This window comes from Ovis aries, chromosome 10 (genome assembly GCF_016772045.2).
Source record: "Ovis aries strain OAR_USU_Benz2616 breed Rambouillet chromosome 10, ARS-UI_Ramb_v3.0, whole genome shotgun sequence".
Classification (NCBI taxonomy): domain Eukaryota; kingdom Metazoa; phylum Chordata; class Mammalia; order Artiodactyla; family Bovidae; genus Ovis; species Ovis aries.
The window spans coordinates 23517028-23543904 of record NC_056063.1 but is presented as its reverse complement, the minus strand read 5'-3'; the positions used below and the strand labels follow the sequence as shown (position 1 = coordinate 23543904).

Sequence of the window (26877 nt, the reverse complement as noted above, 5' to 3'; positions counted from 1 at the left end):
TCAATAAAGGGTAACTTTAAAAATTCTATCCCATTGCTCAAAATGGCTCCCCCCCAAAAATTACACCATGGCAACAAAATAATCTCCAAAAAAGCAATTTTTAAAATAAAACCTCCATCCATGGGAGGGGGTTCAGGATGGGGAACACGTGTACACCTGTGGCGGATTCATGTTGATGTATGGCAAAACCAATACAATATTGTAAAGTAATTAGCCTCCAATTAAAATAAATTTAAATTTAAATAAATAAAATAAAATGCATTCACATTCTATGGCATCTTTATTTTTGAGAGGTTTGGGAGCATGAGTTAGAGAGGAAGAATCATTACAAGCAATCCTTGATGACTTGTGGCTCTTGGGACTAAGGATAGACTGAAAACATGAAGTTCGCAGGCTACCGTTCCCCAGTGATTTCAAATAACACAACCTTTTGCCAGCTTCTCACTTGTGGACGCATAAGCAGACTGGAGCCCGCAGGATCACAGTGTCTTATCTCGCCCTCTGACAAAGGTGCTGGGAGGCCGGGATTGGTCACCAGTCCCAGGGGGAGGCACGCAGCCAGGGAGCTGAGGGCAATCTGCCTGGGAGAGGGAGGTGGTGATAAAATTGCGGCCAGAAGCCTCAGTGCCTCTTTAGTCCTTAACATCAAAGTCAATCATAATTTTAAGCATTCTGGGGGTTTTGTTGTCACAATTAGAAATTTAGCTAATAATTACTTTGGAATTACAAAGCAGATAGCTAGAACTGGAAAGTGAGCAAATAATCACTTTCGATTGATAAGGCAAATAGCTAGTATAAATGTGTTACTTTGCCGATTATCTAGAGTGCCAGGGGAATCTTCCCAACCCAGGGATTGAATCCAAGTCTCTTGCATTGCAGACAGATTCTTTACTGTCTGAGCTACCAGGGAAGCCCTACTTAAACTCATTAAAAGAAATAATTCTGAAATCGTAATCATGGTCACCCAAAGATCACCCCAGCTACAGCAGGAAAGTTCCTGCTCTAAGTCAGCGATGCCTACTTACTGATTATCCTAAGACTAATGCAAAGTTTTCTTTCCTTTCTTAAAAATAAAAGCAGCATACAGCCCTTCTTTTTTTTTTCTTTCTTTCTTTCTTTTTTTTTTCCTTTGTTGCCTCTATGCCTTTTCCTGCTAATGCTGATCCAGCTGTAAAGTTACTCTGCTTGAATAGTGTTGATAGTCTCAACACTTCTAACTGCTGGGGTTGCCATAGGAACAGATATGCCTAAGTGATGGCCGGAGGCAGCAGGAGGACCTCAAGCTCTGTTGGGGACCTTCTGGTGGTTGTCGTAGGTGATGCCACCAATGCCCTCCAGCATATTTATGGGCAGAGGAAACACAATGGTGGAATTCTTCTCTGTGGCCACGGTGGCCAAGGTCTGCAGGTAACGTAGCTGGAGGGCTGCCGGGGACTCAGCCAGCACCATAGAGGCGGACTTCAGAGCTTTAGAAGCATTCATTTCTCCTTCCGCTGCAAGGACCTACACCAACAGAAAGAAAAGACTTTAGAAATAAAGGTTCCCAACTGTGACTAGTGCCTTCTTTATCTGCGTCTGCAATGATGTTTCTCTCCTAGCCCCCACTTAGTCACCTGTGTTTCATCTACTTCTTCAGCAAGGATTAGAGTTTCACATCCTTATGTGATTAGAGAAATTTGAGGACGTTGCAGGAAACAGGGAGATAACTTACAAATTATGAGTCCCTACTTTTCATTCCAAACAAAATAAAAGCCCTGCCTTTAACCCAAACAAATACAGGTCCAGCCACCATAGTGATGCTCTTGAATCTGTGCTCCCCATCTGCTGCTTTCATTTGCAGAGAAATCTGAAATTCAAGGCTTCCAACTGGCTTTTTCTTCTGTGAGTTTCACTTATCACAGATTTTTTAAAAATTTTCATTCTGTTGCCAATTTTGTTTCATTTTTTAACTGGAGTGTAATTGCTTTACATTGTGTTAGTTTCTGTGTACAAGGAAGTGAACCAGCGACCAGCGATATGTATACATATGTCCCCTCCCTTTGGGACCTCCCTCCCACCACACCCCCCATCCCACCATCTAGGTCATCACAGACCACCGAGCTGAGCTCCTTGTGCTATGCACTAACAATGAAAGATCAGAAAGAGAAATTAAGGAAACAATCCCATTTACCACTGCAACAAAAAGAATAAAATGCCTACCTAAGGAGGCAAAAGGTCTGTACTCAGAAAACTTTAAAACACTCATGAAAGAAATCAAAGGTAACACAAACAGATGGAAAGCTATACCATGTTCTTGGAGCGGAAGAATCAACACTGTGAAAATGGCTATACTACTTAAAGCAGTCTGTAGTTCCAATGGAACCCCTAATAAACTACCAATGGCACTTTTCACAGAATTAGAACAAAAAAATGTCCAATTTTGTTTCCTTCTTACAGTGTAAGAATTATTTCCAGTTCCGCCTGCTCTTGATTACAAGCAGCAGCGAGTGCAGTCTGCAAACCCTCTTTGGAAGTCTCCTAAGCCCTGCACCTCCTCTGGTTCTCAAGCTGCCCAGGAATGACTTGGTAACCCCCATCCGTGGGCACTCACTACCCGTGTGCAAAAGTGCTTCCCAGGTCCACTGCTTAGAAGCTGCTGGACCTCAACAGAGAAATCAGAGATAAGCAGAGGGAATCTTTCTGGACTCCCAAGTAAGATTCCAAAGAGGATAGCTGGAGGCTTCTAATCCCAACTGGTTTCTGATACTTCAGGAAATTCACACAGACAAGAAGGCTATGAATCCAATAGATTCAAGAACACTTGAGACCAAGTTGTGCTCACATTTTGTAACTCTAACCTGGATTGTCGTCACCTGGTCCTCTTAATCTAGTGTGTTCACTTAACATCAGTTCAGTTCAGTCGCTCAGTCGTGTCCAAATCTTTGCAACCCCATGAATCGCAGCTCGCCAGGCCTCCCTGTCCATCACCAACTCCCGGAGTTCACTCATACTCGCGTCCATCAAGTCAGTGATGCCATCCAGCCATCTCATCCTCTGTCATCCCCTTCTCCTCCTGCCCCCAATCCCTCCCAGCATCACAGTCTTTTCCAATGAGTCAACTCTTCGCATGAGGTGGCCAAAGTACTGGAGTTTCAGCTTTAGCATCATTCCTTCCAAAGAAATTCCAGGGCTGATCTCCTTTAGAATGGACTGGTTGGATCTCCTTGCAGTCCAAGGGACTCTCAAGAGTCTTCTCCAACACCACATACTAGAGGCATAATGCTCGAAAGACAGGCACCAGGTTGCTACATCAGAATCACCAGCTACATAAGAATGTAGGTTCCTGGGCCCACTGAAGCCTCTGCTTCACTGAGTCTGAGGTGAGACCTGGGGATTGGTGTTTGCCTTGCTCATGTCTCTCAAGGGGACCCACTTTGCTAAGTCACTGAGTATAATATAAATATATATATTTATATTTTATATTTATATAAATATATTTTTATATACTTATATTTAATATTTTGCATTGGGGTAGAGATCATTAACGTGAGTTTGAGCAAACTCCGTGAGACAGTGAAGGACAGGGAAGTCTGGTGTCGCAGAGCCCAACACAACTGACTTGAGTAACCGAACAACAACAACACTGCTGATTAACAATGCTGTGACAGTTTCAGATGGACAGCAAAAGAACTCAGCCATACATATACATGTATCCGTTCTCCCCCAGCTTCCCCTTCCATCCAGGCTGCCACATAACATTGAGCAGAGTTGCCTGTGCCCCACAGTAGGTCCTTATTGGTTACCCATTTTAAATATAGCAGATGTGCATGTTCATTCCAAACTCCCTTAATATGCCTTCCCCCATCCTTCCCCTCAAAGCTGACCTTTTAATTCAGGAAGAAATTCTCAGTAAAACTTCTAAAAAAAAAAAAAAAAGGAGAAGCAGCAGCACTCTTCTTCTTGAAATCATTGAGGACGCCTGAGCTTCCATTCAAGCTCCAGCCTCGTGGGCTCCAGAGTGAGGGGCTCGCCCTCCAGTACCGACTGGAGTCACCCTTACCTTGGCCCTGGCTTCCCGGGTGGCCTCGGCCTCAGCGGCCATGGACCTCTGCAACTGCACGGGAATCCGGACGTCTTTGATCTCCACCCGGGCCACCCGGATCCCCCACAGCTCAGTGGCATCATCAAGTAAGGTCTGTTTCCAAGTCAAAAGAAAGGACGTCAATCAGAATACAGGCAATGTGACCAAAGATTCTGCTATATTTTACATACGCAAGAGAAACACTCTTCCTTTTCTCCTTTTGAATTTACAGCATGTGGAGTGAGACCATTTGGGAAGAAAATAGGAGTTCTTATCACTCCCTTCCTGGAATCGAAGTAAATCCCAGGAAGGATTCAGAAACAAAAGTTGGTATTTCTTTTAAGAGGTGGTTACTCAGCAGATGCACCCCAAACCATTCCTAAAGAACATACACTGTTCATCTAGATTTGAGCAAATTCCCCACATTTTCTTGTCACTGACACTAAGCAGGCAGCAGTGGCTTTTGTCCTGGTTCTGCCATTTACAGCTGTGAATCCTTGGACTCACTCTTAACCTTTCTGATTCTCAGTCTTCACACCTATGAAAGGTTTTCTTTCAGGACTATCATGAGGTCTGGACAGAATACGCGTAAGATATCTATCATGGCCCAGCAATAATTTAATACATATTAACATTATCCCTGGGTACTTTTTGAGATACTCTTTTTCTTGCTCTGTTTAACCTCTAACCTGTGGCTCAGTTTTAAACAGGTAGCAAGGCATACATGTTTTTTTAGGGCAGAAGAAGCCTAAAACCAAAGACATCCTCATCCTTTGTTAGAGCTTCAGACAACTGAAGATAGCTTGCTGGTTATCCTGGAGGGGTAGGGATGAGAAAGAATGCCTCAAGAAATAGCGAGATCCGATGAATAGTTCTCCTAAAGCGTAAAGGGCAGAGATCTCCGTGCTACCAAATAGCAAGTGAGCCCTTGCTTTCCTGTGATCCCTGCAGAGAGCCGGGAGATGAGAACTCCCAAGAAGCCACTGATCTGACAATGATGGGGAAACATCTGAGTCACTGAACTTGTGAAGCTCTTAAAACGGCATGGAGCATCGTCATGCAGAACTGATATTATCTTCTAAAGCCTCAGGGACTTTGCACTACCTGAGAGACTGGAGGAGAAGCCAAGAAGGACCAAATAGCCTGCCCTCTGAGAGAAGGCAGGCTCAGAATAAAAACGTAATTGATTCGAAAAACACAGAAATGTGATTGTCTATAATCTAGGGCTTCTCAGGTGGCACAGTGGTAAAGAATCTGCCTGCCAATGCAGGAGACACAAGAGATGCAGGTTCAGTCCCTGGGTCAGGAAGTAGGAGTAGGAAATAGCAACCCATTCCAGTACTCTTGTCTGGAAAATTCCACAGAGGAGTCTGGTAGGCTACAGTCCATGCGATCACAAGGAGTTGGACAAGACTTAGCACACATACATACCTAATCTAGGGTGAACAAGAGGTGAGAGGGCTACCTGTTACATCCTCATCAATTGTATAACTACGATTACTATTCATATCTTTATTGACATTGGAAGCATGAAGTCAGCTTTCCAGGAGGAAAAAGCTGAAGTGTATGATGTCAATTCATCATTTTGAGTTCCAAAAGCAATTTTAGTGGCTCCCGCTTCCCACCTACATATTTAAATCTGGACCTCGTGATTGTTTTAAAAAAAAGAAAAGAAATGCTAAACTGAAGCCCATCTCTTAAGAGAAGCAGTACATGTGTGTGTGCGCACACAGAGGAGGTGCTTTGAACTGCTGATATTTGATTATCACTGATAATTAAAATGAGTGGATTAACAACGAAGGCTATGTGTTCTGTGTCTTTACCTGGATGCTGTGGGCGATCTCTTCTCGGCCAGCTAGGATCTGGGACAAGGTCCGTGTCCCTAAGACATTTCTCAGAGTGGTCTGAGCCAGCAGAAACGTGGCTTGATGGACATCGCTGACATTAGCCACCGCTGAGACGGCGCTATAGATCCTGTAATAGACCACTCCGTCCACCTGAGTGGTCACAGAGTCTCTGGTGAGGATCTGGGGAGCAAGAACACGGCAAGTCACATGCAAATGACTTTCACACACAGAGTCAGACACGACTCTTGAGCAACTGAGCTCACGGACACACGACTTTCACAATGACCAGAAAAGCGTCAGACTACCCCAGAGTCCACTCCACAAATGAACAGCGTTCATCACAACCCAGGCCAGCACCACCAAAAACCTGCCCTGACTCAAATCCTAATTAGTAACCAAATTCCTACATAGGTGTGATATGTACCTGTCCCTGTAACTTCATCTTGTGGAAGTCCAACATCCCCTACTCAGAGGTGAAGCAGGTGTTTCCACTTTAAAATGCAGAACCCTGCTGAAATTCTACCTTCTAAACAGAGGCAGAAAAGTCATTTCCCTGATACTTGAAATCTTTTCGGTTCTGTTTCATCAGGTTTGATGAATAGCAATGCTTCTTAGAAAACATAGATGGCACCAGAGATCTGTGTTCTATATTCGGAGAAGGAAAAACCAATTTAACTTTATAGAGGCTCTGCATTAGTTATTCTGAATTAACATGATGAGGGACTTTGGAGAAAATCAGATTTCTGGGCGTACCACGGAAGTAGACCCTAGAACTCCATTCTCCCATCTAGAACTATTAACCATGGAGCCATAAAAAGCCTGTGATTGGTCCCTAGGCATCCCAAGGTCTCTTATGATTAGGGCTGAATTCTAAGGTAAGGACTCTGTAACTCCCGCCAGCGGTATGAAGACATCATGGCTGGGTCTTGATTTTCTGGACCAGAGAGAGGAAAATTATCATTTACCCAAAGATGTTGATTGTTCTCTCTTCTAATCCCCTTTGCTCTTCCACACACTTTCTTTTCTCTTCCTGGATCATTTTTGTGTATTAGAAAGATGAATGACTATTAATAACTCTGTTTCTCTTCCCTGTCGCCCAGTCATTGGCTTGGTTCATTCAGTTTCAGTACTTCAAGAACTGAAAAGAGTTATTTGAAACCCAATGGCAGGTGAGCCCTGTGCCCTGTGTGTTCTTTCTCCATGCCCATCTCACATTGTTGTATCCAAACATATAAAAAAATTTAAAGCAGAGGTGAGAGATATAGATGCAATTTCTGAAAAGGTGGTGAAAAGGGTAGTATCTTAACCGATGAGTGCCATCTACCAAATTACTTTCAGCTCTTTCTTAAAATGATTTATCAGACTCTCCCAAGCATCTGCTTGTCATTCTCCATCTCAGCTTCTCTGCCTTCCGTATCCATTCTCTCTCTTCTTCCAGACTTTCTCCCACCCAATCATTTCCATGTCTTCCAGCTTTTCAGCCCTTGCTCTTGGCTCCATTCTCATTTGGCAAAACAAGGCCCAAAAGTTTCAGGAGCCACCTAGGACTCCTCCAGCTGGTCTCTAAGAATTCAGGCGAACTTTCCCTTTATCATTTGAAAACATACTATGAATTCTCAACTGTCCATGTAACAGGGAAGAGATTGGTTTTATTTCCAGAAATGTATCTTTAATCAGCATTACCTCCTGGGGAGGAATGTTGCAAGTAACAGTCCGGAGATCCACTTTGACAAACACATCTATGCAGGGCAAGATCAGAATCAGACCTGTGCAAAAGTAAATACAGTTTAAAATTTGGCCCAGCTGAAAATAACTGCAATAGATTGTCTCCTAGATATACAGTACATTGTTTTTGTGGGATTATAAATGCTTTTCGGATGATCTTCAATAAGTACCTGTTTAACTTTGGGGTAATTATTTCTCCCTATGAGTCAAGGACTAAAGGCTCCTGAAACTTTCCCCCTAGTAGTCAAGGACTAATTTCCCTAGAAATTAAAATATTTTGTTAAGAAGCTAGAGATTCTTGACATATAATTTTGATTTCTTTCAATATTTTTTCTGTGGACCATTTTTTAAAGTCCTTATTGAATTTGTTACAATATAGCTTCTGTTTTATGTTTTGGTTTTTTTTTTTTTGGCTGAGAGACCTGTGGGCTCTTAACTCTCCAACCAGGGATCAAACCCACACCCCTGCAATGAAAGTGGAGTCTTAACCACTGGACCACCAGGGAAGCCCTAACATTTAATTATTAGATATTCTTCAAGAGCTATGGGACATATGTATACCTGTGGCTTATTCATGTTAATGTATGGCAGAAAGCAATACAATACTATAAACCAATTATCCTCCAATTAAAATTGAAAAAATTGGACCTACTTCTATTCAAGCACTGAATTTGACATTTACTTGAAGGAATATTTTGGAATATTCTTTTGATTTGATCAAAAGAATCAAATATTTTTATTTTTCCCTGGGTTAAAGATATCTGTACAAAAGATTCAAGCACAGACTTAAGGCCTTGAATATCAGTGTCTATCCACATTCTCATTTATATTCTTCAGGACTGAAGGAATGTTGGCATTAAAATCTTCCCAGGATTTCAGTGTCCCTAAAGCTAATGTATTACAGCATTTACAGTTTCTCTGTAACTGCGTTCTCGCTCATATACAATGACTTTCCTCCGTTGTGAATACGCTTACTTCTCTCTGAGCTGTCAAGTATTAGACTGGGGGGTAGGGAGGGCTGAGGACACTGCTTTGAGGATTCCATGATGCCTTAACTTTGCTCTGGTGAAGCTTCTCTACAGCAAGAGTGGCCAAGACTAGAACCACAAGCATGTCGGCACGATGGGGACACCCACCCTTTTCCATTTACCGAAAAGATTCTGTTTCTGTTTTCAAAGAAACAAGTTTTTGCTTTGAGTAGCTTGCAAAGGGCGGGTGGCAGCAACAGAAAACACTGCTAAGGTGCTTTATTTCTTTTGGTCTCTAAGCCTTTCTGAGGTAAGGATTTCTTCCTAATTTACTCCTCTTTTGGGTGCTAAGTCAGCGGTTACAATCATGGCCCTTAGAACTAGACAGAGGTAAGTCCCAGCCCTATTGGTTACTAACTTGTGACCTAGGAACATTCATCTAATTTTTCTGAGCCTCAGTCACCCAATTCCTATAAGATGATTGTGAAGATTAAGCATGATTATGGCTTCCCTGGTGGCTCAGATGGCAAAAGAATCTGCCTGCAATACAGAAGACCCAGGTTCGATCCCTGGGTCAGGAACATCCCCCAGAGAAGGGAATGAAAACCCTCTCCAGTATTCTTGCCTGAGAAATCCCATGGACAGAGGAGCCTGGCTGGCTACAGTCCATGGGATTAAAAAGAGTCAGACACAAATGAGCGACAAGTATACACACACCATGATAACGAAATAAAATGCTAAATGTAGTGCCCTGGTGGCTCAGCAGTAAAGAATCCACCTGTCAATGCAGGAGACACAGGTTTGATCCCTGGTCCGGGAAGACCCCACCCGCCACAGGGCAACTAAGCCCGAGCACCACAACTACTGAGCCTGTGCTCTGGAGCCCAGGAGCTGCGACTCCTGACGTCTGAATGCCCTAGAGCCCTGCTCCGCCACGAGAAGCCAATATAAGGAGAAACCCGTACACCGCAATTAGAGAGCAGCCCCTGCTCGCCACGACTAAAGAAAAGCCCACAGAGCAAGCAGAATGCAGAAGAAACAGAATAAAAATAAATAAATGAAATCATTTTTTAAAAAAATCATAGTGCCAGGCATGTATTAAGTGCTCAAGAAATAGCAGCTCTTGTTATGAATACTTTTATTATTAAAGAATAGTTTACGATTTACAGAAGTGGAGAGGTTCTCTATTAGCAATTTGGCCTGTTTCCCTCTGGCTCTTGTGACATTCTCAGCCCCAGAGATGTGTATGACGAGATTTGTTACCCTGGGACACTTAGTGGTGAACTCTTCTGGGAAAATTCATTTAGAAGAGACTTCTCCAGAGTCCTTCAAGCTGTGGTTATTTGACCTCTCTCAAATCCAATTTTTTTTCTAAGTTATAATCTTGGCTCCACCAGGTGAAACATGACTAGAAAGGGTTTGCCTTCGCTCTGTTCTTCCTCAGCTGGATAATTCCATCACCTCTATTTGGATGAACTCATAAGAATACCCATTAACAAGCATTTCTTGCTTTCTTTCCCTGAGGTTCCTTATTAGACAATGCACAGGGTCTTCACTGAGGCATGCAAGTCTAACATGTGGGATCTAGCTCCCCGACCAGGGATTGAGCCCAGGTCCTCTGCACTGGGAGCTCGGAGACTTAGCCACTGGACTACCAGTGTGAAAGTGAAGTCGCTCAGTCGTGCCCGACTCTTTGCGACCCCATGGACTGCAGCCCACCAGGCTCCTCTGTCCATGGGATTTTCCAGGCAAGGATCCTGGAGTGGGGTGCCATTTCCTTCTCCAGGGGATCTTCCCAACCCAGGGATCAAACCTGAGCCCCCTGCACTGCAGGCAGATTCTTTACAGACTGAGCTATGAGGGAAGCCCTAGTGTTCTGGCCTAGAGAATTCCATGGACTGTATAGTCCACGGGGGTCACAAAGAGTCAGACACGACTGAGCGACTTTCACTTTCACTGGACCACAAGGGAAGTCTGTATTAGACAGTAGGACCATACTACTTGAAATGGCCAAGTCTCTGTAACAAGCTTCTCCTTTTGAAGTTTCTCATATGTTTAAAAATGTAACAGACACCTGAGCGCCTGCTTTAGTACATGGCCAAGTGCAGAGCACATAGAGTGAATAAGGAAGTTCCCCAGAGACTCCACAGTGCAGTTGAACAGAGAATGGGTTTACTTAAATACATCTTATTAGGGGGCAGACAACAGATGTTACTAGAGAAGTGTAGCAAATAACCATTCTCCTCCATGTGCCTTTTAAGTAACTGTTTGAATAGACTCTTCTTTCAAGAATATTAGAATCTGTCCTATGAAACTGCCATTTTGGTGAGTTGAAAACAAACATTAGCAATGTCACAGAGTTCAGCTAAACCTGATTATAGTTCAACAAAACCAGTGTTATACCTGGCCCCTTGGCTCTGTCAGCTTGGATGCGTCCCAGTCGGAATACAACAGCACGTTCATACTCCTTAATGATCTAAGAGATGAAGGGAGAGCATTTAGTGTTAACGGTTCATCCACTCACACCGAGAGACCAATCTGTTTCCCAGGGTATTACCTTCAAGCACATCCATATGGAGATCGGGAAGGTAATGACCATCAGCAGGAAAGAGAGGAAAAGCAGGATCCAGCCACATACACCAAGCCCTTTACTCTTGATGCCTAGGTAACGGGAAGGAGGCAAGCCTGTAACTGACATGTTCTTAGGAAAGCAATTCAGTGACATGTATGAAGAAACCATCCAGGGAGCTGGCCTAGCTGGAATGGGGCTGAGGAAGCAACCTGAATCCACACACACTCTTGATGGCGGTAACACAACCCACACACACACTCACACACACACACACAGAAAATATTCCTTCAGGTTTTTAGATGAAGATGGACCTGTCCCTTCCAAGACACATCTCATAGCAATCAATAATAATAATAACCATAGCATTTACATAGGGCTGCCATGGTTTTTTACTCTCAAAACACATAAAACCACCCACATGAAAATCACCAGGTTACCATCTTAAAAGACAGATTCCTGGGGACTTCCCTGGTGGCCCAGGAGTGCAGGTCCAGCCTGCATGTCTCATCAGTTCAGTTCAGTCCAGTCGCTCAGTCGTGTCCGACTCTTTGCAACCCCATGAACTGCAGCACGCCAGGCCTCCCTGTTCATCACCATTCCCGGAGTTCACTCAGACTCACGTCCATCAAGTCAGTGATGCCATCCAGCCATCTCATCCTCTGTCATCCCCTTCTCCTCCTGCCCCCAATCCCTCCCAGTGTCATGGTGCAGTCAAAAATAATAAAAATGAAATAAATAAATAAAAGACAGATTCCCAGGGCCTCAGAATTCCCCAGGTGAAATCAGGACAACCTCTGAGGCAGATAGGTTGGTACTATTATCCCAAAGGAGACCTTTGGGAGTGCAAGGAAAAACATTTTCAAGAGTGCTTTACATCTGAGTCTCTATGAGAGTCTTTAACTCCCTAGGGCTGTGGTCTCAGAAAGACCACTCAGTCTTTCTGAGCCTCAATTTCTTCATCTATAGGATGGGGACAGATATTATCTACCTTGAAGAACTTGATGAGGATTAAATGGGATTATTTACATAAGGCACCTCACCCATACATTAGTATCTACCTTCGTGTTTGTGCACAGTCGCTCAGTCATGTCCAGCTCTTCATGACCCTTTGAACTATAGCCCACCAGGCTCCTCTGTCCGTGGGATTTTTCAGGCAAGAATACTGGAGTGGGTTGCCATTTTTCTCCTCCAGGGCATCTTTCCGACCCAGGGACTGAACCCGTGTCTCCTGTGTCTCCTATATTTCCAGCTGAGTTACCCGCTGAGCCATCAGGAAAGGCCCTATATCTATCTTAGTAAATGTCTATTACTACCATTATCCCCATGTTACAGATTGATGACTATTACAGAGACTTGTCAGGCACTGATATTTGATAATTTTGTTTTTTCATAAAATTTTGTTGCATCAGCTCACTACATTCAGTGTCTTTTTGCTAATCACATATTGCCACAACAGGGGCATTTTAGCTTAATATCACCTGGGAAGAGGTGGAACTAAATTCAAATCATATTTCAGCCACTTAAAGCTTTATAGCTTTAATCACATCAATTACATAATTTCTCAAGTGCTATGATTCTTGTTTGTAAAGCATCCAGGTCTGGCAGATCCCTGTACTTTAGAATTATTTATATTCACTATTTCACCTTGTTTTAAATCCTTACTGTTTTTTGTTCTCTTCTCCTTGACAGCCAACCACACCCTTACCCCAAACTTCCTCTGATTAATTTCACATTCCACACATTCACTGGAACTAATAATACTTGCTGGTATCTCCACTCAGATAATCCACAAACACCTTATGCTACCTTTGTCTCAATGAATGCCTTAACCATCCACACTATTGTCCAGGCCAACCACAGAAGTCACTAAGCCTCACTGATACCATCTCAAATTCACCCTCACTTATCCATTTTACCGGTGCTTTGACAAACATGCATTTATGAATATTTACAAGGATCCTTAAAAGCTGGCTTAAAACTCAACATTCAAAAAACAAAGATTATGGCATTCAGTCCCATCACTTCATGGCAAATAGATGGTGAAACAATGGGAACAGTAAGAGATTTTATTTTCTTGGGCTCCATAATCACTGCAGATGATGACTGCAGCCATGGAATTAAAAGATGCTTGCTCCTTGGAAGAAAAGCTATGACCAACCTGGACAGCACATTAAAAAACAGACATTACCAGCAAAGGTCCATCTAGTCAGAGCTATGGTTTTTTCCCAGTAGTCATGCATGGATGTGAGAGTTGAACTATAAAGAAAGCTGAGCACTGAAGAATTGATGCTTTTGAGCTGTGGTGTTGGAGAAAACTCTTGAGCGTAACTTGGACTTCAAGAAGATCAAACCAGTCCATCCTAAAGGAAATCAGTCCTAAATATTCATTGGAAGGACTGATGCTGAAGCTGAAGCTCCAATGCTTTGGCTACCTGATGGGAAGAACTGACTCATTGGAAAAAACCCTGATGCTGGGGAAGATTGAAGGCAGGAGGAGAAGGGGACGGCAGAGGATGAGATGGCTGGATGGCATCACTGACTTGATGCACATGAGTTTGAGTAAACTCCAGGAGTTGGTGATGGACAGGGAGGCCTGGCGTGCTGCAGTCCATGGTGTTGCAAAGAGTCAGCCATGACTGAGCAACTGAACTGAGACAAGATTCTAGGGTTTTGCTCTTAGAGATAATGCTGTGAGGAGTCCTAATGTGTATCTTTGTGGACTTGAGTGGGAGAATTCGCAGCAGTGGAAGTGTTAGGCCAAGGGGATTCGTATTCACAATTTTGATAGATGGTAGGTGGCCTTGAAAGAGTTTGTACCCGGTGCCTATTCCCACACACCCTGTCCTCACCATTTATTGTCAGTCTTTTCAGTCGCTGCATTCTAATAAATAAAAAGCATCTAAGCTTCAGATACATATTTCATGTGAAAATCTTCTGAGGGCAAATATTCTTTTATAGGCTTTAAATGCGCACAAAGGTCTACTCCATAACAATAAGGGTTTGCCTGCATACGTCAAAGCTTAAATTTCCAAAATACCACCTTCCAAAACTTTGGACCACATCGGGGTGGATCAGACTATTATTATGCAGGATAAAACGCCATTTTGTGCCTTCTCATAGAATCTTTGTTGATTTATTTATTAGCACTTTTAAAGTCATTACTAATGACATACCTTATATATGTACATTCTCGTTAATAAAAAATCCAAGAAATATGAATGAAACTGGAGTCCCCTCAACCATCCTCTCCTCAGTCCACTTAGTTTGGTATATGTCCTCAGAGACTCATTGCTGTGTATTTACATACTTGTATCTACAGTTAGAAAACCCTGGTTTGGATTTGTAGATTTTGTGAGAAATAGCATCACACTGTTTCTACTTTTTTTTTTTTAAAACTGAATATTGTTGTTCAGTTTTTCAGTCATGTCTGACTCTTTGCAACCCCATGGACTGTGGCATGCCAGGCTTCCCTGTCCTTCACCATCTCCCGGAGTTTGCTCAAATTCATGTCCATTGGTTGGTGAAGCCATCTAACCATCTTATCCTCTGCCCTCCTCTTCACCTTTTGCCTTCAAAATATATTAACTGAATACATTTTGGAGATATTTCCATGGCATTACATCTGGATCTACCTTATTCTTCTTCATTGTTGCCTCGTGTACTAAATGTGTGACTCAAAAAAAAAAAAAGATTTGTTTAGCTGTTCTCCTATTGAGGGATATTATGGTTACTGGCAATTTTGCTTTTACAAACAAGGCTGCAATAACCTTGCTTGGACATGACTCTCCAGATGATTCGCACTTTGCTGGCATCTTGAGGAAGGCTTTGAGAACACAGCACAGTCCTTTGCCCTTTGGTGTGTTTCCGCCCTGCTGACACTGCCACAGTTTGTGCTGAGAAACCTGGTGGTGTTGGGGGCCGTGACTTTACACTGCCACACGCACAGGGAGCTGGGACTCCAACAAGGACCTCAGCTACACTTTATGCCGTGAGCAAGCCCTTTGCTGTGCTTAGTCGTTCAGTTGTATCCAAGTCTTTGCAACCCCATGGACTGTAGCCCGCCAGACTCCCCTATCAATGGGATTCTCCAGGCAAGAATACTGGAGTGGGTTGCCACGCCCTCCTCCAGGGGATTTTCCTAACCCAGGGATCGAACCCAGGTCTCCCACATTGCAGGCTAATTCTTTACTGTCTGAGCCACCAGAGGAGCCCAAGCAAGCCCTAGACACGTCCAGACTCTCTACAGCCTTAACACCAAGCTGCAATAGAAAGTGCTGGTCACAGAGAAAACTGCCCTGACCTCAATGAGCTCCGCCGCAGTCCCCACCATCATTACCTGCGAGCGTGGCTCTGTTAAGTACTAAATGTGCCCAGAGAGAGGCCGGAGATGAGGACATGATTAGCACATGATTAATCTTCCAAGATTTACACCTGAGCATTAGAATTACCCAGGTCACTGCCCCTGGGAGGATTGGTGGAGCCTGGGGGTGTCATTAGCTGCGGTTAAAGCGGGGCTGTCGCCTTTCCCTCAGGGCTGCATAGCTCAGCCTTCTGAGCACAGCAGCTCTGGGGGAGCACCAAGCTGCTTTTGCAGCCTCCTGCAGAATCAGCTTTCTTCCTCCCCACCTCCCCCACAGCTAAAACCAGGACGCTGAGCTGAGAAGTGGATTTGAGGATTACAATTCCAATTCAAAGGAAATACTGAGATTGTATTACAAAGGCTCTTCATACATTTCCCATACCCAGCCTTTACCTTATCCTGTACAAGGATCCTTCCAGAGCCTTCCCTGAGCCATTCCCTTGAGGGGGTGGTGGAAAGAAAAGGGGCCATACCCTCTCTGATCATCTGCTTTAGCCATCTGTTCATCTCCTGCTTTATCCTAATCTGTGGAGGGGTGTTTTCTCTCAGTAATTGTCAGTTCAGTTCAGTTCAGTTGCTCAGTCATGTCCGACTCTTTGCAACCCCATGAACCGTAGCACACCAGGCCTCCCTGTCCATCACCAACTCCCGGAGTTTACCCAAACTTACGTCCATTGAGTCAGTGATGCCATCCAACTGGGTAATTGTCACCATACCATAAAGTTGCCATCATATTACCCCCTGATGGAGAACTGGACTTTGCTGGGGGCAGCAAATTGACCCCGATTTCTCTTTCATCCATCAAACAGATATTTTACCAGTTTTGGGCTTCCGTGAGGGCTCATATGGTATAGAAGTTGCTTGCAAAGCAGGAGACCTGGGTTCAATCCCTAGGTCAGAAAGATCCCCTGGAGAAGGGAACGGCAACCCACTCCAGTATTCTTGCCTGGGAAATTCTTTGGACAGACGAGCCTGGCTACAGTCCATGGGGTTGCAAAGAATTGGACATGACTGACTAACACTTCACTTTTTTCACTTTTTAGCAGTTATATGTCAGGCACACGGTGCTAGAGCTGCAGATACAAGAGAATAAGGTGGGGGAATTTCCAATAAGAGCTCACATCTAACAGGGAAATCGACAACAGGACAGGTGTGGTAACAGGGTCCCTGCTCTGCTGCACTTCCCTCTCAGATATGGACAAATGCTGAAGTAAGTGGGGATGAGGAGCAGCACAATGTCTAGTGAACACCTTTCCCTCAACTGGCGAAACAGAAGATGAGCCAAACGGCACGGAAACCGGAGTCCCAGCACTGCTGACTCTGGGGAGAAGGACTCTGGGACTTTTGCTGGAAGGGATTTAGGGATAACTGAGGCCAACTCTTCATTTTGCAGCCAGAAAGCATCCTGGTTAGCACTGTCACCATCCCCTTAATCTCTGCTTAAGTAAAATGGTACCCACAAGTTCCACAATCTTTGGCAGTGAGGCAAAACCAAGCTTCAGGTTGCAGATGCATGCCTCTGGGGCCTTGTTCCTGGAGCTTAGATGTAGCCCATAGCACCAGAGGAGACTTAAATACCCTCCAGGACTAAGTGTAAACACTCAAAGCAAGATTTTAACTCCTATGAGGCTAGGAAGTAGGGAAGGAATATTCTAGATCACTAACCCCGCTTAGATGGCATTAAAATTAGAAACAAATTTTAGGAAATCAAATAGTTTAGATGACTTGCTTGCTTATTTCCCAATTTTGTCTTGATCAACAGTATCTAAATATTAGATCAGTACTTTATACAATTCAAGCCCACAAATCTGTGTTAGTATACATAGTCATTTCCTCTCTAAGCAGAAATAGCCATTTAGGTAATGACATTGTTTAAAAGCACCAAAACAATGATGTACCGTATACATCAGAGAAATGAAAACCAAAATTAGATAATAATACACAGCTTCCAGAATGGCAAACAATTAAAGACTGATAACGCCACATTTTATCAAGGTTTTGGGGCAGTCGGAGGTCTCATAGAGGCAAATTGATAAAATCACCTTGAAAAACTATTTGGAAGTATCTATTAAAGCCAAACACACACTTACTTTATGACTCAGTATTCAACTTCTAAGTAATATCTCAGAGAAATGAAGGCTTTTTATGGAGAAAAGCATATTCATGAATGTTGATTACAATTTTATTCATAAAATCCAAGAAACAAAGAACCACCCAGACCTATCAACAGTAGAATGAATAAAGTTGTATTATGTTCATATAAAAGATTACTCAGGAAAAAAGACAAAAGCTATACTCCTATGGCATTCAAATTATGAATTCAAAACATTCAAAATACGAATGAATCTCATAGACAAAATATTGGGCAAAATAAGCTAGACATAAGAGCACATCCTTTCTGATTCCATGTATAAGAATACATGAGCTTCCCTGGTGGTTCAGAGGTTAAGAATCTGCCTGCCAACGCAGGATGTCCAGGTTTGATCCCTGGGTCAGGAAGATTCTCTGGAGAAGGAAATGGCAACCCACTCCAGTATTCTTGCCTGGGAAATCCCATGGACAGAGGAGCCTGGCGGGCTACAGTCCATGGGGTCTCAAAAGAGTCAGACACGACTCAGCAACTAAACAACAACATAAGAATACATACTGCATGATCTCATATTGTATCATTTAATTCAAGAAGAGGCAAAACTAATCTATTATGTTTGAAGTCAGAGTAGACTGTCTCTGCGTAGTGGAGTTTGGGTAGTTGGGTATTATCTGGGAAGAGATGAGAGAGCTTTTCAGGTTGCTGGAAATGTTTCACGTCTTGATCTGGGTGGTGATTACATAGACTTACACATATACATCTATTTCTGCTTTATTGACTATGCCAAAGCCTTTGACTGTGTGGATCACAATAAACTGTGGAAAATTCTGAAAGAGATGGGAATACCAGACCACCTGACCTGCCTCTTGAGAAACCTATATGCAGGTCAGGAAGCAACAGTTAGAACTGGACATGGAACAACAGACTGCTTCCAAATAGGAAAAGGAGTATGTCAAGACTGTATATTGTCACCCTGCTTGTTTAACTTCTATGCAGAGTACATCATGAGAAATGCTGGGCTGGAAGAAGCACAAGCTGGAATCAAGATTGCCGGGAGAAATATCAATAACCTCAGATATGCAGATGACACCACCCTTATGGCAGAAGGTGAAGAGGAACTAAAAAACCTCTTGATGAAAGTGAAAGAGGAGAGTGAAAAAGTTGGCTTAAAGCTCAACATTCAGAAAACGAAGATCATGGCATCTGGTCCCATCACTTCATGGGAAATAGATGGGGAAACAGTGGAAACAGTGTCAGACTTTATTTTGGGGGCTCCAAAATCACTGCAGATGGTAATTGCAGCCATGAAATTAAAAGACGCTTACTCCTTGGAAGAAAAGTTATGACCAACCTAGATAGCATATTGAAAAGCAGAGATATTACTTTGCCAACAAAGGTCCATCTAGTCAAGGCTATGGTTTTTCCTGTGGTCATGCATGGATGCGAGAGTTGGACTGTGAAGAAAGCTGAGCACCAAAGAATTGATGCTTTTGAACTGTGGTGTTGGAGAAGACTCTTGAGAGTCCCTTGGACTGCAAGGAGATCCAACCAGTCCATTCTAAAGGAGATCAGCCCTGGGTGTTCTTTGGAAGGAATGATGCTAAAGCTGAAGCTCCAGTACTTTGGCCACCTCATGCGAAGAGTTGACTCATTGGAAAAGATTCTGATGCTGGAAGGGATTGAGGGCAGGAGGAAAAGGAAACAACAGAGGATGAGATGGCTGGATAGCATCACCAACTTGATGGACATGAGTGTGAGTGAACTCCGGGAGATGGTGATGGACAGGGAGGCCTGGCATGCTGTGATTCATGGGGTTGCAAAGAGTCGGACATGACTGAGCAACTGAACTGAACACATATTGAGCCTGTGGGAATAAAAACCAGCCAGCAAAGAGAAAAGCAAAGGCTATTTATTCAGAATTTGCTATCATAAAAGAGTCAATTTCTATCATTAGCATTTTGGCAGAGACTCAAAGGTAGGCAGAAGAATGGGAAAGCTTTATAGTGGGAAAAAATGGAAGGCTCCAGGTGTGCCTTGATTGGAGGCTGTCACCCTGGTGAAGCTACAGGTGGACAAACTAGAGGCAGAGCCTCCTATGTGATGATCTAGGAGAGCCATCACAGGGCAGTGCCGTGTGGTTTTCTTCTGTGGATCCTAAGTTGCAATCAGAAACAGAAAGCAAGAGAGATGTCAGTTATTAATCAAGCCCTGGCCACTGGGGGTTGATTGTTACAGAAGTAATTGTTCAGCTTCCTGAATTGTTGTCAGAGATTCACCTGCCATCTAGCAGGCTGGCTTCCCGGGTTGGTTATTATAGATAAAGGCTTGGTTTTCTGGGCTGGTTGCTGCAGGTTGGTGGTCAGAGTCCTTTGTTTAGATACGGTCCAGCCTTTCGTCTGCTCGTGTATTCAGTCTCTCAAGCCAAGACCTTAAGACTTATGCACTGTATTGTATGTATCTCATACCACATCAAAAATGATTCACATAGAGACCAGAGGATACCCATGGGCAGGGTAGTACTGAGGATGGAAAGCTCACTGCTTGCTCTGCAAACTCAGAAAAAAAAGAGGATGGAGAGAATGGAAGAGCTTTAGCACAACCAGCCTGTGGACAGCGCTTACAGGGATGGAAACTGTAGGTCCCAGGTCCCGTGACCCTGCATTCTAATTGAGACATTGCCACATGAAAGCTAGATGATGCCTACCAAGTTACTCAGCCTGTTGGGGTCTTAGTTTCCTTCTCTGTTAGCACAATAATAGCTAGCCTTGAGGATTAAATAAATTACATGTAAAGGGATTAATAGGGCTTCCCCAGTGGCTTAGTGGTAAATGATCTGCCTGGAGTTAAGGAGACACAGGAGATGTGGCTTCGACCCCTGGGTTAGGAAGATGCCCTGGAGGAGGGCTTGGCAACCCACTCCAGTATTCTTGCCTGAAAAATCCCATGGACAAAGGAGCCTGGCAGGCTCCAGTCCATGGGGTTGCAAAGTTGGATACCACTGAAGTGATGGAGCACACACACACACAAAGAAATTATTAACCTCATTAGGAAGCCCCCTAGTGAGCCAGGCCACTGCCTAGGAATTTCCTCAAGTTCTGAACATTTCCTTAAGCTTGATGAACCTTTAAAGAGATTCTTCTTGATTCAAGGCCCCTGATTTCCCTTTTCCATGAGCACTTCCTTTAGAACATTGATCTTTGTAAATTTTTTCTCTGCCCCTTTGAGATGTAAGCCTTTTTCAAAACCTCTTGCCAGTTTTTACAATCTGGGACTATCTTTCTCAAGGACCTGGGAGACCTTCTCTTGAAAGGCAATCGCTAAGAAGACAGCACCCCTCGCTCCCAGTCTTTGTGGGCGGTAGGAGACTGACTTCAGTAGACACCGTGCTGCAAGTTGTAAAATATACCTCCTGTCAAAAAGATGTGGGAAGTTTATCAGCAAACCAAACCCAGATGGTCTACGACCACCCTGAAAGTCTTCCATACTTTTCCACTAGTGCACTGCAGCCTTTAAAAACCTCACACCCAGGGGAATTTCCCAGTGGTCTAGTGGATAGGACTGGGCAATTTCACTTCCCGGGCCTGAATTCCATCTGTGCTTGGGGAACTAAGATCCCGCAAGCCAAACAACAACAACCAAAGTTTTATAAAAAACAAACAAGAAAAACCCTACACCTCTTCGTTTCAGTGGTGCTAGTTCAGGTTGAGTGTTGACCTCTCTCCTCGACGGCAATAGGCTTGAGTAAGGTTTTCCTTTTTTGCCTGTTTAATTTTGTCCACGTCAGTGTGTGCTTTGACAACTGACTTTTGTTGTTGTCTTCTTTTTTCTTCCTCCAAACTTTAAACTTTTAATTTTGTATTGGGGTACAGTCATCTAACAATATTGTCGTAGTTTCAGGCAAACAGTGACAGGACTCAGCCATCCATATACATGTATCCACTTTTTTTCTTAATCTATTTATTTTTACCATAGAATTCTATATATCTGCTGTGGATATTCTGGCCCATCCAATGGATGGCTCCTCTCCATGTGCAAAACCTATATTTTTAAAAAGAACAAACAATAGAACCCTAACTGCTGCAGGTTTCCACCTCCTAAAGTGGCTTGGTCACTGACTTTATAAGTTCTTTCATATCACTTTTAGAACCTTAAAAAAGAGAGGGAGAGAGAGACAGAGAGACACTGAGAGAGACAACCAGATCTTTGCTGTAAAACTACCAAATCAGTGTAGGTGATGATTTTATCATCATCGCTAGTCCTAGGGCTACAAAATTCCATAAGCCCAAGAGTTTTCCAAACGGAGATTTACATCTCAACTACAGACACGAACTTCATGATACATTTATATTAATACTGAGCTTCTTTTTAACCATTTGGTCTTTTAAAGAAAGAGTTAAGATATATTTTGAAATGGAATGTTCAAAAAGGTGTAAAAATAATGTTTTTAGTACTGTGTATGCTCCCTTTCAGCTCAAGAATGTAAGTGTCACCAACACAAAGCCCCGCTCACGTGCCCCTCTTTATATGACCCAGGGCAGCTTGGCCCACAGCCTCCAGCGGGACTCCATCCATCGCCATCGGTCAAACGCAGTAGCCACGCCCATGCCTGCCATTCAGAGACCAGGCTTGACACATGCGCTCTCAGAGCATCTTCAATCCAGTTTTTCAAGTGGCAGTGCCTTCTTTTCTCACTTCTGCTGTTTCTCTTTTGGGGGAGGGAGTTGTTTGTTTTTTGGTTTTTGTTTGTTTCAGTTTTGTGAACTTGCTGCACAACACGTGGGCTTTCAGTTCCTGGATGAGGGATCGAACCCACGCCCCTTGCATTAGAAGGGCAGAGTCTTAACCACTGGATCTCCAGGGAACTCCCAGTCTCTCACTTCTGGATCTAGGTGACTAGATCACACACTGACAGCACATAAACATCCCCTTTAGTAGAGAAAACACCAAAGTCCTCACGCGTTCTTGTGCTTTATGTGGCCTTCTATGTTCCCTAGACCCCCTGCACACCCTCCGTTCTCCTTTCTCTCGATTTCTTTTCTAGGAAGACTTTCCAATCTTACACCTCCAGGGGCTCCTCTTCTGAGTTTCTACAACACCCTCTACCATCACTTTTCAGAGTACATTGTAATTTTTAGTTACTGCTCTGAGCAGTTATTTTATTTTGACATCTCCATCTCCTGAAACACAGTGGCTTCTGGGTTCATTCATTGAATGAATGAAGTGGGCGGTGCTCTCAACACTTTGGACTATCAAAAATGATGCTCAGCAACAGGACCGATAGATGTAGTGATACGTTTGAAGTTTCTTGTTTGGAAATAATGATCCATCAGAGGAGATTCTGTTTGCTCTCAAGAGAGTCAATTAACCTGAGAAGCATATGTCCTCAAGTTTTCTCCTTCATAGGTGTTGTCTCTCAACTCCCACCATTATAGGAAGAAAATAAAGAGAAAACAATTTCCTTAAAATCATTCTCATCTCTCCCTTTCCTTTTTCTGTCTGAAATAACTACCCATAATAAGTACAAATACTTTGTCCTTAAGATTTATGCCCAAACATTCTCATAATAGTGTTATTTATAAGAGTGGTAAATCAAAACACCTTGAAAATACAATGGAGGGATAATTAAGTGAACCATGACATATCGCCACAAAACCATAAAATTTTTTTAAGTTACAAAAACATGAAAAAATTGCTATGTGTGTAAGTCACTCAGTGGTGTCAGACTCTGCAACCCCATGGACTATAGCCTGCCAGACTCCTCTGTCCATGGAATTCTCCAGGCAAGAATACTGGACTGGGTTGCCGTTCCCTTCTCCAGGGGATCTTCACAACCCGGGGGTGGAACCGGAGTCTCCGGCATTTCAGGCAGACTCTTTATCATCTGAGCCACCAGGGAAGCTGAAAATTGCTGTGGTATATTGTTAAAAGAAAAAAATAGTAAGATGTAAAATTATATGGACAGTATAATCCTTCTTAGTAAAACAGTATGCTTAGAAAAAATATTGGATGGGGACTTCCTGGTGGTCCAGTGGTTAAAACTTCACCTTCCAATGCTGGGAGCGGGGAGAGCTAAAATCCCACATGTCTTGTTGGCAAAAAAACCGAAACATAGAACAGAAGCAGTATTGTAACAAAATCAATACAAGTTTTTTAAATGGTCCATATTAAATAAAAAAGAAAACAACCATATCAGATGAAAATTAACCAAAATATTGCTACTACTGCTACTGTTAACTCACTTCAGTCGTGTCCGACTCTGTGCAACCCCATAAACGGCAGCCCACCAGGCTCCCCCGACCCTGGAATTCTCCAGGCAAGAACACTGGAGTGGGTTGCCATTTCCTTCTCCAATGCATGAAAGTGAAAAGTGAAAGGGAAGTCGCTCAGTTGTATCTGACTCTTAGCGACCCCATGGACTGCAGCCCACCAGGCTCCTCCATCCATGGGATTCTCCAGGCAAGAGTGCTGGAGTGGGGTGCCACTGCTTTCTCCGAAATATTAACAGTGGTTAATTCTGAGTGATGGAAGTATGGCTAGTTTATACTGCTCAGAATTTTCTTATTTTTTGCTACCATTATAATTTTTAGAAGTAATTTAAAAATAAAAATCTACCCATCTGCATGGTCTCTTCAGTCGTGTCTGACTATGTGCAACCCTATGGACTGTAGCCCTCCAGGCTCCTCTGTCCATGGGACTCTCTATGCAAAAAAACTACTCAAGTCAAGTGAAAAAAAGTCCTTTGTGTTTTCAGGTCAGGAAAGACCAGATGCTTCTTGCTGGGCGGGGAATAAAAACAATCACTTTCTCTGAGCCAGGCAAAGAGTGTCACAAATTCTTTCCCCTTTTCTGTTTGCTTCTGATCCTGGGGAGATATAGCCAGTAAAACAGAGTCTCAGCAACTTCCTGGTCCTTTCTCTAGTGAAACAAGGATTTTAAGTACCGAACATAAAATCTAAAGCAAAACCCAACAGGTAAGCATTATCTTCTCATCACCTGCAATTTGTCTGTCCTCCTCCCTTTTTCTCTCAAATATGCACACAGATTGTATCTAGAGCTTTTTTTTTTTTCTTAAGGAAAAATGCAGAATTGCTAAATTTAAGAAACTAAATTTAAATTAAATCACTCAAAGTGTGATCTTAATCTGGCAACCTCACTAGTTTAGGAATTTACTTGGAGGCAAACTTCTAATTCCATCTCAGACTCAGAAGGTCTGAGAGGGATGAAAACTTGTAGAGGTGAGGACCAGATCTGTGTTTTAAAAACAACCCCAGGAAGATTCTTTTGCACACTGACGTTGAGAAGAATTTCTAGGATGGAGATGATCGAGATGCCCACTAACTTCACTTTACCTCTTAAAGGAAAACAAGAAAGAAAAAAAGGAAGGGGTAGGGTTTTCTGTCCAAGGCTAATGAGAAGTCTAATGAGGTCCCTGGGTGCGGAGGGAAAGCCCTAATTTATAGCATTCTGTACATTCTGATTTATCCTTGTGACGTCACGGAACTTGAAGTCGGGAAGAAATAAATGTACCCTTGGGGCTTTCAAAATTTGGGACAAGCCTGAGGCACATTCTGCAGAGAGCTTCTACTGGGGGTGATAACTAGGACTCAGTTATTAATTTAATACTCTCAACACTGTGTGTGGAATTTCCTATACAGCTTGAAAAACCAAATGGTGTTGTTTTGTCAGTGTGTCCAAGATGGAAGACATATCCCACACGTCTCAGAGAAGGACCGACATTGTGCCTCATAAACTGCCTAGAGCACGTGGAATCCGAAGTTGTAGTGTATAAGCCCTACTTCTGTTTGTTCTGTGATAGGGCAGGTTGTTCCTTGTAGCCAAAAATAAAAACCAAGTAGACCCACAAACGCTTTAAAATATTTCACTGGTGATACAGCTTCAGCCGTGCCCTTTATCCAGTTGATGTCTTAACCTGTTAAGTGGAAGCTAAAAAGTCTCATGAAACTTCTTGCTTAAGAAAATAATCAAGGGTTCACTGGAAGAGTCCTCCCACGTACACCTTCCAAATGATGTCCATGGTCTTCAATAGAGCTGCGTTGTTAGGTCTACTTCAAGAGAAAAGTCTTTTCCAATTCAGGTAGGTATCTCTAAATGTATATTTCCTTTTTTTACAAACTGATCATACCAAATGTGTCCAGCATTTCTAACTGGTGTTATGGAGCACAGGTTACTTGTATAGAGCACAGGTTCGGACTCACACACACACACACACACATATACCAACATCATTGCCATCATCACCATCACCACTTTCTGGACCTCCAAGTTTTCAAACTCTCGAAGGCTCAGTTTTCTCCACCATAAAATGAAGTTATAAAACGATCTACTTTAGAAATATCCTAAGATCTAAAATAATGCAAGCAAAATGCTCTGCCGTACAGAAGAACATTAGTATTCAAGCTACACTTCATATTTACAGGCTGTTCTATTTTCCTCAACTTGAGAGATCAGTATATCAAACATAGTGCAGCTCAAACCAACTTTTCTATTTAATCAAAGCATCATCAAATGATATTTGAGAATGAATAAATTTTAGCCTGCGCAACATAACTTTGCTAGCTAATGCCAAAAAATGAATATAAAGATAAACACAAATTCTATCTAATACTAAAGAAAAAGGGCAAGTCATAGACTGGTCTTCACGAAGCAAATAAAAACCACAATATGCCATGACTTCAAAATTCTGGGCTCTAAATGAAATTGAAGCCAATTTCAATATGCATTAATTCACCTCGTGCTCACTCTCTGCAATGATACACCTCCCATTTTGTGTAATATACATAAAATAAACTTAAGGCAGGAAAAATGAACTTACCCACTAAGTTCTCTTTATCCAGCTTCTCTGGAGAGGACGCCCCGGGATCCATCTCATTCTTGAGAAGCTTTTATACTTGGCAAATTTTCATGGGTGTGGAGCCAGACCTGGGCTCCAGGAAGCACCCAGATGTGCTTGGGAGAAGAAAGAGCAGAGAGGCAGAGTGAGAGAGTGAGAGAAGTTCCTCTTCTTTCATGAGCACCCTAAGGATTAGTTACCCTGGTGAAGGAAGTCTGTTCACATAAACAAAACGATCTCCTTCCTGAGTTCAGACTGCCACTGTTCATACAGAAAATTCAAAGCTATGTGTAGGACCTTCTGTCTGTGCTGCTTCTTGCAGACTGTCCCCGTGTAGCTGTCTGTATCGCTGGTACCTTATAAAACACATCTATACCACATGTAATTTGCTTATCATAATGAACT

General features: G+C 43.0%; 1 protein-coding gene across 1 annotated transcript; it reads right to left on the bottom strand.

Moving 5' to 3' along the window:
- Positions 1-265: 265 nt before the first annotated feature.
- STOML3 (stomatin like 3) lies at positions 266-26619 on the bottom strand. Its single transcript, XM_027973893.3, has 7 exons — positions 26455-26619; positions 11158-11261; positions 11004-11076; positions 7591-7673; positions 5884-6087; positions 4040-4174; positions 266-1503 (listed from the first exon to the last, which is right to left on the bottom strand). Exons 1-7 carry the CDS (start codon positions 26504-26506, stop codon positions 1279-1281), a joined length of 876 nt encoding a protein of 291 aa, XP_027829694.2. The 5' UTR covers positions 26507-26619; the 3' UTR covers positions 266-1278.
- Positions 26620-26877: the final 258 nt, after the last annotated feature.